General features: G+C 42.9%; 1 protein-coding gene across 2 annotated transcripts in view; it reads right to left on the bottom strand.

Annotated features, from left to right (window-relative positions):
• Positions 1–12,174, bottom strand: part of SH3PXD2B (SH3 and PX domains 2B) — a 107,506-nt gene that overhangs the window by 19,738 nt on the left and 75,594 nt on the right. Inside the window, exons 6-8 of one of the 2 annotated variants that reach the window (XM_033139944.1) lie at positions 9,373–9,398; positions 7,298–7,333; positions 1,607–1,741 (exon numbers count right to left, since the gene is read on the bottom strand). In XM_033139944.1, the coding sequence (XP_032995835.1) occupies positions 1,607–1,741; positions 7,298–7,333; positions 9,373–9,398 (197 nt within the window). The remainder of the gene's footprint in view (positions 1–1,606; positions 1,742–7,297; positions 7,334–9,372; positions 9,399–12,174) is intronic. The other variant, XM_033139945.1, reaches the window with a different exon arrangement.

The following is a 12,174-nucleotide window of genomic DNA, read 5'->3' as shown; positions in this document are numbered from 1 at the left end:
TTCAATTTATTGTGCACTTGTCTTTTTATGTGAATTCAGAATTCATTTTAAAAAAAGGTTCTGAATGGTAACACAAGGTATTCAGGGAATAACTATGAAATGATTTGACCTCTATATGACATCGAAGCAAATCAAGATGGTAATTTATAGAAAGCTATTCAATAAGAGAATAATGTGAAATTTAAAATTATCCATAAAAATTCTGCACAGTGTGCTTTGAAACAGCAACAACGTTGGTGTCACTGCTTCACAATGGATGGCTGGTGGATAGAAATTGAGCAGCAAGTAATTTGCTTCATTGTGCTGAAAAATAAATAAATCGCCTACAAGTATAATCCTGTAGTGGAAGTTTCTCTGTTGTCAAAATACAAGCCCAAAGCTATTTTTCAAGGCTACTTATTATTTTACTTAAATAAGGAAGGCAAAAAAATATTGTATATATTATTTCCTTGGGTGGTGAAAGAAAGAGATTAATTTAATTCTAAGCATAGTTCCTTCTACAATGGGTCAAGTTTTACTAAATAAATTAGGATAATTGTAAGAAGGTGAGCACATTACCTTCCCATCAAAAAAAGCTGGACTGGCAACTAAGAATGGCATGGTCCTTTTATTCATGTAATATGGTGACTCTGAAATGGGTGCTTTGTGCCTGTGTAACTTGTTGCCAAGGACAATACCACCTAAAGCATATAGCTGAGTGATTTGTGTATCAGAGGCTGCAATAGAAACCCTTAAACCTTGGCATTTATTGCATGCAGATGTTAGTCATCACAAGCTGATACTTGCATGACCTTCCTATATAGATAGATGCCAGCCTGCTTAAATGTCCCCTCCACCTCCACAAAACAGGCACTGGGCTTCAGATCTCATTTGAAACCTACAAGGAACAGGAGATCCTGTTTACAAGCTCTTTTCATAGAATCATAGAATTGTAGATTTGGGACCCCGAGGGTCATCTAGTCCAACTCCTTGCAAAGCAGGAATCTCAGCTAGATTGGGTAAAGGTAAAAGGAAGGGGCTGTGGTCTAAACCACGGAGCCCCTTGGGATTGCTGATTGGAAGGTCGGCAGTTCAAGTCCGCGCAACGGGGTGAGCTCCCGTTGCTCTCTCCCAGCTTCTGCCAACTTAGCAGTTCGAAAGCACACCAGTGCAAGTATATAAATAGGTACCGCTGCAGCGGGAAGGTAAACAGCATTTCCATGCACTTTGGCTTCTGTCACAGTGTCCCGTTGTGCAAGAAATGGTTTAGTCTGCTGGCCATATGACCCCGAAAGCTGTCTGTGGACAAATGCCAGCTCCCTCGGCCTGAAAGAGGAGATGAGTGCCACACCCCATAGTTGAATTCAACTGGACTTAACCGTCTAAGGGCCCTTTACCTTTACATGACAGATGGCCATCCAACCTCTGCTTAAAAACATCCAATGAAGGAGAGTCCTCCGCCTCCCGAGGAGTCAGTGAACCAGCTACAAATCCACCTAACAATTATCTGGTCCAGTACACATTTTACCAGTTTCTCCGCAAGAATATAAAGGGGGACTTTGTCAAAAGCCTTATTGAAATCTCAAGGCATGTATCTAATTTAAAGCTTCCATTGAGCTCTACTTACCAGATTCGTTCTTCTCAATTATGTCCACCACTTGGCCAGCACACAAGCTAATCTCAGAGCTCTCTTGCTTCTGGTAATCTGCCACCACCACATATTGCTCCAGGAACATGGGATCCGCAGATGCCAAATCTCCACCTGTGTCATAGGGAACAAGACAAACACTTGGTCTCCACATGTGCCACAAACTATAATGTGCTTTTCTCGTGATCATGGCAACATCTTAAGAGCCCAATGTGAGCTTTAAGAGGATAGGTGATGGAGAGATGGAAACAGGTGACAACTGAGATTGGTGCAGATAGGTCCCTCTTGATACTTACTTGATACCATTGTCGCATGCTCTGAGCTATAGAAGCAATTACTTTACCAAAGATTACCCCCCCCAAATGAATGTCTAGTAAACTTAAAATGTGGTGGCACCAGGCCTGCCCTCTGGGGAAAGCATTCCATAAATAGGGAGCCGCCACTGAGAAGACTCATTCTCATGCCACCACCCTCCACATCCTCCCTCAGGGGAGAGCATAGAGATGGGTATCAGATGCCCATGTTGATTCATATAAGGAGGTCCTTGCAATATTTGGGTACAAACTGCACAATACTTTATAGACCAAAACAAGCACTTTGAATTGGAAACTAACTGGTAGCCAGTGCAGTCACACCAGGGCATGCAGGGAAAATGACCGGGTATTGTAGTCAAAATAAGATGTAGGAAGAATTACTTTGAGAGCAGAGTCCTGAGTAAAGTCCTCAGCAAAAATTACACTAACTCAACACTTTGCAGGATTAGGCTACAGTATATGGTTGTTGGGGCAAAAATCTGATTAAGCTCATAAACTTGCAAAACCTCACTCTTAACTTGGTTGTTAAAAAATGATGAAATGTTTAAGAAGAAGGGTGATAATTCAAAAGCCTTTTTCAAATCTATGTTACAATTAGGATATTTCCAATTAAGCACACTGAACCTAGGGCTTGCCAATCAGAAGATTGGCGGTTTGAATCCCTGCGACGGGGTGAGCTCCCATTGTTCGCTCCTAGCTCCTAGCTCCTGCCCACCTAGCAGTTCGAAAGCACGTCAAAGTGCAAGTAGATAAATAGGTACCACTCTGGTGGGAAGGTAAATGGTGTTTCTGTGTGCTGCTCTGGTTAGCCAGAAGTGGCTTTGTCATGCTGGCCACATGAAGCTGTCTGCGGACAAACGCCGGCTCCCTCGGCCTATAGAGATGAGCGCCACAACCCCAGTTGTCCGCAACAGGACCTAACGGTCAGGGTTACCTTTACCTTTACCTAGCCTATCTAGAGAGCTTAATTTCAACTGGTGGTGGTGGGGAAATCTAATTCATTGCAAGGGAGAGTAACTCTCCCCTTACATTAGGGTATTGCATGGCTCTTTGCCAAAGATGACTATCTGGAGTCATTTCCTGCGGTCACTCCATCTGGCCCAGCAAGAACTCATGCTTTGTACTTCCGGAGGATGTGGTTTTGGGCTACAAGGACCACAGACCTCAAGAATTCAGCTGCTCTTTGCAGTTTAACACATGGCTCTTCCTTTGTATTCCAGATCATCATCCTGGCTGCTGTTTGTAGGGCAGATGCAAAGGAGATAAAGGAAAGGAAAAGAAACGAAAAAAGGAAAACCTGTAAGGCCCAGAAAATGTTTTCAGCTTATCCATGCAAAGAAAGAAGCTATGAGAAAATAAACTCTTTAAGAAATCTGTGGTTTGCTTAAAAATGAAAAAAATAATTTCAGAGCCACTAAGGGGCAGCAGTGTTTACTCACAAAGATAAATGCACCCGAAACCGAATGTTAAGAGGGAGCAAAGAGAGAGGGAGAGAGGGAGAGAAAAGTGCAACGAAACACGCTCCCTTAGAGGACCATTTCTTATGGCCATCAAACCCTTCTGTTTCTGTGCAACATAACATGCACCAAGGCAGAACTTTAATCCCATACACTCTAAGTAACAGCCCAATTTTATGCATGTTTCCTTAGAAGTAAATCCCACTGAGTTCAAGGGGACTTGCTCTCTCATAAAAGTACCCAAGACGGCAGTCTCAGGGGAAATGCTATTCTTGGCTGCAAAGACCATAAGTCACTTTTGCTTTTAACATGTTCCAGCACCATTTCTTTCACCTATGAAATATTTCTGTTCGGAAGACACAAAGTAAACTGATCACACACTGATTCTTGTTCTTACGTGTTTTATTTTACACCACATTTACTATCTGGTTAACCTACATGCACTCAAATTATTTTTTAAGTTTGACCCCCTATCTTAACAGCAATGGGAAGGGGGGGACATTTAATTAGATGGTGCTTGAGGGTGGGAGAGTTAGAAATCACCTTTTCTTTTAAACTTTTGATTTCTTTTCATAGTTTGGGTGCATTTCCTATATAACTTGTCCACCACTTAACAAATAATCAGTACCAGAACCAAGCTCACGTCCTTTCACACAAAAATAAATTCCTGATTTTTCTTCTTTCTTTCTTCTAGGTCAGGGGTAGGCAACCTAAGGCCCGTGGGCCAGATGCGGCCCAATCACCTTCTCAAACCAGCCCACGAACAGTCCGGGAATCAGCGTCTTTTTACATGAGTAGAAGGTGTCCTTTAGTTTAAAATGCATCTCTGGGTTATTTGTGGGGCCTGCCTGGTGTTTTTACATGAGCAGAATGTGTGCTTTTATTTAAAATGCATTTCTGGGTTATTTGTGGGGCATAGGAATTCATTCTCCCCCCCCCCAAAAAAAATATAGTCCGGCCCACCACATGGTCTGAGGGACAGTGGACTGGCCCACGGCTGAAAAAGGTTGCTGACCCCTGTTCTAGGTGAAAGTTTCTCAGTTGTTGCTACTGTAAAGCAACTGGGAGTGTGAAACCTTGCAGTTCTACAGTAAGTCACTCAGAGACCTGCATGCAAATCTCAATCAAGCTCTGACTTATGACCCAGAACCCTGATACTTCTTTGGTTTGTAGACTATCTAAAGATTTAAAGGCAACACTTCTAAGGTATCATTTAGAAAGCCAAGACTTCCATAATTAGTTCCCACTTGCATCTTCATCACAGAGGAAATCTGAGGTATTTAAAATCCCACGTTGATTGAAGCAGAGCTTTCCCATGGAACACTTTTTCTTGGTTCGCTGGGCTCCTGAAGATATAGCAAAGCACTCTCATGTATTAAAAGCCGGACAATCAGGAAAACCAGAGAAGCCAAAGCCCTCAGAAGTTTATGAAATGACCTAAAGGGGGCCTCAACCATTTCTAGGGTTAAAGAAAACTGAGCAACAGGGATCCTGGAGGGCAGTGAAAATAGTCAAGGTTCCTCAAATGAGGGCAAAAAAGCTAGTTTTAGCAAAATGGACTGGTTTGACTGGAGAAAACAGATGGGAAACTCCACAATGAAAGCTGCAGCAGAAAAAAACATGGCAGCCTTGCAGAAAGAACAGCACCGTGTGGCACAGCCAAAGGATCAAAGGATTTTGGCAAGGTTGTAGCAGCTTTTAGTTTATTGGATTCTAAGCTTGCCAAACAATTCAATTTCTAGGAAAGTTAGTTTTGTATGAGACTCTAAAAAAGAAGAAAAAAGAACAAGCCCACTGTAAGGAATAAAAGGGCATTTTCTACTATGTTATATCCAAACCAACTTTCCTCAACATTCCAGGTGAGCAATGTAAAGCCCTACTTACTACTAATTAGAGCTCCCAATACAATGAAGTGTATTGGAATATGTTACCAGGATGAAACAAATATAACTTTGAGAAAATAATGCCTGCGCTGTAGGACTGTAGGTCCCATCTCCTGTCTGAGGCCAACTACCACTCTGACTAAACCCAAGCACAGAGTGACTTGGCCATAGTAGGAAAACAACCACAGGATGAAGAGAAAGGAACCCTTTTCCGGGCCCCAACCCCCCCTATATAATTACTCATAGCGATCTTGGGCTATTTGCAGCTTCAACAGGCAGCTCTGGCACCTCCAAACTACCTATTAAAACAGCAACACAATGCAGTAAACAGCACTGAGCGGAAAAGGTGAGGATTATTTTCAGCAGTTCCCTCTTAGGACAATTATTCTCAACCACTAAGCTGTGAGGCTGCGTTAGCAGGAAAAGTGGCCTTCTTTGGGACAAACATGAGCTCTTAAAAGTAGCACTGCTTTTTTTAACCTCCCGAGAGAAGGTAACAGGAGCCAGGATTGCCGTTTGATCACAATTCACAACAGATGGGACTTTCATATCACCCAACAACCTCAGTGATGAGAGATCACACTTATGGTTGGAAATCACCAAAGGATTAGATACCAAGCAATGAACATGCCTGTGTGAAGTAGACTCAACGTGACCAAGAAACAAATGGATTCTATGAATAAATACTGGACTTGAGAATGTTATATGGATCCGTGAATTGGTGACCTGTCACCAGAAGAGACATACATACAACATATTTCGCTCTGCAAGAGCCTCATGACTGAGGCATGATTACAGCTAGAGAATGGGTCTACTTAAAATTGCAAATCTAGGTTTTGAACTTCCTCAACATTAGCCTTGTTTGTAAAATTGCCTGCTAAGTCATGGATCCAGACCAATTTCTCATCTACTCCAAAGACAACAACAAATTTATAGGTCACTTAAGATTCCTTAATATGCTCAGTTATTTGATCTCATGCTCTGCAGAAGGCTGAGCTGTAGGCTGCGCAAAAATTTATGCCCTCTTTTGACTTCTGAAACTGGCTTTGATTCCCCCCTCACACAAACACTCGCACATCCTTTCATACCCAAAGAACAAGACAAGTTATGAATGATCATAGAATCCCGTGAGGCTTCCACTGCAGCTCACATTTATTGATAAGCTTTGTCAGACTGTGGAGATGTACTTTAACTCCTGTTGATCAATACATAATCACCTGACATGTCCATTTAGGTGAAGTGGGCTGCCAAGAACAATTACCCAGCAGAACAACACTTTAAAAACAGTCTTCTAATTATTTACAAAGAGCTTTAAAAAATAAAAATAAATTAATTGCCACCCCACAACACGCATACTAGCTAAATTAAGGACAAGTATATATGCACAATGAGCTGGATGGGTGAGTGTGGAATTGTCACTTAAAATTTAGATGCCAACACAACCTTTCACAACAAAGCACCTAAACTTTCCCTTCAAAGCAGCAAATCTAGATAGAATTTTGCAAGATTCCAGATTCCATTAAAAAGAGGGCAAAGGGTAGGATTGACACATCTTTTAAGTATCAGTATTTGCATCTAAATGTTGATCAATTACAATTTGCATATATTTAAATGAACATGCAAATGTGCAACAGCTGTTCATTTGTGTCAGATGTGGCAATGCTCTCAATCACTCAACAACTCCAGTCCAGCCCCCTATTAAAGCCACAGTGCAATTTATTCCCATCTATCACCCAAACCTTGAAACCACCACCAGCAAAGCAGTAGAGTTGCCACATAGCGGGCTGTAAATCATCCTAGTTGGGTTTCATTTGCTTATCCTCAGTGCTATTCAATGGAGATTTTTTAAGGAACATCCCCTACCCACCCCAGCACTCCCCTACCCAATGGGAAGGAGCAACCTGACAAAGCAGTGGCCAAAGAGAGGAGCCTAGACTGCCCAAGAGGAACAGCACGTGTTGCCCAGCAGGGAGGAAACGTGAAAGCAAGACCCAAGCAACAAGCTGCTGTTACTACCTCTCAGAAGGAAAGAAGCCGTTCTCTGGATAAATCCTGATGGAGGAACAAAAATGGTGGAGAAAGGCAATGAGGACACAAAAAAGAATATAAATACACAGATGTAAAGGTAATGAAAGATTAACAACCATGTGTTGTCTCCATTCGTCAAGATGAGGCAAGATAATCATAATACTAATAATGAACTCCTACTGCAAGTGCAGATCTTCATGTAGTCAAAAGGCACCACACAGATACACACACACACACACACCCCAATCTGGGGAGAACTCGAGGTTTACATAAGTAAAAACCAAGAACAAACTTGAGCAAGCAGTAGTCCTTTGGCAGATCACAGCAACATAGAATATGTGCCTAATCTTTGTGAGCGACATGTGACTACTAAATAGGCTCCAATAGTTCTACTTTTCCTTTAATGTTGCGTGTGGGTGTATTTATAAACTAGAATATGTTCTAAGGGATTAAGTTACTCAGGTTTGCAGAAATAAAGCTGACTGGTATTTCTGCACTGGGAATAAATAAACTTATTATAAAGTTCATTGTGTTTTCATGCTGGCAATATTCAGAAGTTAACATACTCCACCACTAAGGAAGCTGAAGGAAGCAGACAGGTGTTTAGTTGCCCTGCAGGGTGGGGCTCCTGGTTTGCTGGTGTTTGGGAGTGCAATCAGCTAGCACTGAATTTCAGAGCCAATGCAGAAGGATTTGCATGTTCAAGCACAAACTGCTACAGGCAAGCAGGTATGTGTGTGATTGTTATGCTCCTTTGACTAAAATGGAAGGATGAATCCATTGTAAATTATTGTTGGGAATACTGCCATTGAAGGTCCTCTGTTTGCAGCAATCAGCTCCAGGCACCAAACAGCAAGCAGAAAAGGAAATTGGTCTTCTTTGACAAATGCAATAAAGAATACAAGAGAAAACAGAACAGCTCATAACAAAGCCTTCTGCTGATGTTTACAATGATGCATGCCCAAGTTTCTGCTCAAAACATTTTCTGAACTCAAAGGAAGAGCCCTCTAAGAACACATTTCACACATCTTGCTTCTAAACAGGTTATTTTCCCCTTTCTTTCATTTCTACTGTGCAAACTCTGCAGCCTCTCCTATTATTCACTGCCTACCTCAACCATCCTTCAGCATACAGGCAAACTATATGTGGTGTAAACTACAACTAGACTAGGTGTTGTAGTGAAAGATAGCAGACATGCACGGACAGGAGTCATAATCAGCTGTGCTGGGGAACAAGGTGGGAGTGATGCAGCAGCACAGAATATAGCTGCTCCAAATGCCAAGTTAGTAAACAAGACTACTCATCATTCCTACTGATAGCTATTAGCATATACTGTATTTTCCGGTGTATAAGACGACTGGGCATATAAAACAACCCCCAACTTTTCCAGTTAAAATATAGTTTGAGATATACTCGACCACAGATTCTCCACCCGGCATATAAGACGACCCCCAACTTTTGAGAAGATTTTCCTGGATTAAAAAGTAGTCTTATACGCCAGAATATACAGTAATTGTACATCACACGTGCACTATACTTCAAGTGCCATGTTTAATCTGCCTTCATTGGCCAAAGCCAACTTCAAAAATGGACAATGGCATTTTGGCTAAACGGCAATCCTAGCTACAAACAGAACAGAGGGCTATGGTGCCAATCTGCTCTCATACACTGCTACCCTGTAGCACAGGGTGGGGAACCTTTTAGGCTTCCTGGACCAGATCTGTAATGGGATCACCCTCACAGAAGTAGGAACAAAAGAGAGGATGACAGAAGGGTAAAAGCATAGCTCTCAACTCTTCCCTTTTTTAAAGGGAAATTGCCTTATTCCGAATAGGATTCCTCGCAAGAAAAGGGAAAAGTTGACAGCTATGGGCAAAAGTCAAAGAGAAACAGCACTTCTGTGACAGATTTGTCCAATCTCTTCAACAAAGAGAGTAGTATAATACTGGTGGCACCTGGAAGCACGTGGTTCAGTCCAGCTGTCAATTGGTCACTGGCTGTGGTCAAATTCCATTAGCTTTATAAAAGACCAAGAAGGGGAATAAAACAAGTAATTGCCTTACCAGATCTCTTCTTTCCAATTGGTTCCCTGAGAAAGAGAAAATAAACTTGATTAACAAGACAACGTAACAAGCCCTGTCTATATGGCTGCATATAAGTTATTAGCATGAAGAGAAGAGTCTAAACTTTGGATACTTCTTGGTCCAGAATCTGCCACTATGTTTATCTTCCTTTTATACCACTTTATATTTTGAGAAATCCCTAAGCAATTTACACATCTCAACAAAAATAACTTTAATATGATATAAATTCCACATTCAAGTTGCTGCTGATGTTTTAATTTTTAATAATTTGTTTCATAAAATTTACACACCACTTGATTGTAAATAACAACCTCAAGACAGTTCCTGCAAATACAGTGTCTGTACCTGAATCACCCCATTGTTCCAAGAAATGAAAGCTGTGACAAAGATACCAGCCAACATGTGCTTTTAATTTGACAAATGTGCAGCACTGACCTGATGCATGTGTACACACACAAAGTGACATAGGAGCTCTTGATATTCTACTTTGACCCAGGGTTTGAAGGCAGACTCACAACACCAGCTAAAATGATAGCTGTCAACTAAGCTCCCCCACCCCTTTAACATAAACTTCTCAGTAAAAGCCTAACTGCATTCACTTGGTAGAGATGCCTCATATTGATGTGGCTGATCTAGCCATGACAGCTATTTCATACAAGCTGCTATGTAGTAGTTGCAATTCCAACACAAGATTCTTGGGACCACAAAAACAGCTCTAAGAACACACAGTGCACTAAAATCAATCTTTTATTTTGTTACTATAGGGAGATTTACCTCCCGGTAAAAACCACCTGAAAACAAGCCATGTAAGATGGTTTAGTATATACCTGGTATCAACAGAAGTGTGTCTAATGAAAAGTTTCCTTTCATTAGACTCATTTCGTAGACTCATAGAATTGTAGAGGTGGAAGGGACCCAATACATCATCTAGTCCAACCACCTGCAGTGCAGGAATCACATTTGTGTAGTGCTAAACCAGGTTTAGTGTTAAATTTGAACACGGGCAATGAATCTGCACCAAATCACAGAAAACATTTTTCTTATGCAAAATTATGTTAAGAGCACTGAAAACTGTGACCGTTCACAGGATGTGCTGCAGACTGCATTCCTCTTTCCAGGGATGCCAGCAACAGACTCTGGCGAGAAACAGTTGGCGCTCTCATAGCCTTAGAAACCAGACATAGGGGCCAAAGAGCAACTCAATAAAACATATGGATTCAAGTAAATGTCCTGGGTCTGAGGATTCTCCAATACAGACAGCAGCTCAGACAAGATGTAATAATGTTCAACCACAGCATGATCAGCAAACATGATAGGAAAGGCAGAAGCCTAACGGATAAATAGCCAATCATATGGAATCCACAGTATTACATACACAAGCAAGCAGGAGCCTGGTTCCTAAGCATGTGAGCAAACTAAGGTTTACACAGTTTGTCATTTTGCTAGAATCTGACCATGTACGTTTGCTGAGAACCAAAAAAGTGTGTGTGTGGGGGGGGAATCATGGTATAGGGCAGTGATGGCGAACCTTTTAGAGACTGAGTACCCAAACTGCAACCGAAAACCCACTTATTTATCGCATTGACCACGCAGATGTCTGCATTGACCACGCAGACAGGAATTCGACCGCTTTTAAGCTCCAGCCCAAGCAAGCAAGCGTTCTCAGCGTGGCCCTCTGAGTGTGTGCAGAGCGGCGCCCCCGATCACGCCACTGTTTCCTGAATGGGTCCCGGGGGCTGCCCTACTTGCTAACCCCGCTCCCTTGCCCAGCCCCAACCGGCCCCTACGCAGGGTGTCCAGCGTGGACCCGGGCATGCCCTCACCCGCTGCACTTGGCTGTGGACAAAGTGGCTTCTTGAGGCTCGGCAGCGTTGCCATCCTCCCCTGCGGGCTCCCACGTGACGTGCCCTGCCCGGCACCTCCCATTGGCTCCTGCTGGAGGGTGTGTAAAGCCTCAATCTCGCAAGAGGAGGAGGAGGAAGGCGGCTGCTCAGAAGTCTCAGCGGCCCACCAACACATCCCGCTCTGGCCACACAGTTTCCTGCGCCGACCTGCCGCGCATATGGTGCTCCAGCTGCCCAAGTTGAGCTGAGGACTCGACACACCACCCTTGCCTTCTGCTGGCTCTGTGCTGGGGCCACAGCGCACGTGCCCACAGAGAGGGCTCTGAGTGCCTCCTCTGGCACGCGTGCCATAGGTTCGCCACCACTGGTTTAGGGTATAGCCGTCAGAGGCTCAGGCATGCTTGTACACATAACACCAAACTTGGCATTACATATAAACCCCATCAGAATCTCATGAATCAGACAATCAGCAGAGGGGCAATAATAATCAAGACAGTATCAGCCTTAAGCATTTTCTTTACTTGTTGGGCACCAGGGGAGACAGAGATTCCAATGGGGACCCAACTGAGTTCTTCCTGTCTAGCATACAACTGCAGTGCCTTGAAAACTGTTGGTTTTTATTCTTGTCTGCTAAATGTATTAAGTGTAACACATCACTTTCCATCATCTCTTTTCTGCTATCCCTCGTGTCCGGATTCGGTTTCGGAGGGGGAAGGGAGCCTGCACTTTTATTTTCTTGCCAGGACCTTCTCAGGCTGATCAGATACATCTCTTAGAGCAGTAACTCAAGACAAGACAGGAAACAGCAGTAAGCTTGCAGCAACCTGCAGCTTCCTTCCCTCTGCCTATCACCCCACTCTGCGACAGGAGAAAGCAATGTGGCATCGGCCCATAAAAATACTTCTTAGAAAGGCTAACAAGTGAAAGGACACGGGGA

The sequence above is a fragment of the Lacerta agilis genome, chromosome 2 (genome assembly GCF_009819535.1).
Source record: "Lacerta agilis isolate rLacAgi1 chromosome 2, rLacAgi1.pri, whole genome shotgun sequence".
Lineage (NCBI taxonomy): Eukaryota > Metazoa > Chordata > Lepidosauria > Squamata > Lacertidae > Lacerta > Lacerta agilis.
This window is presented reverse-complemented; position numbering and strand designations above follow the sequence as displayed.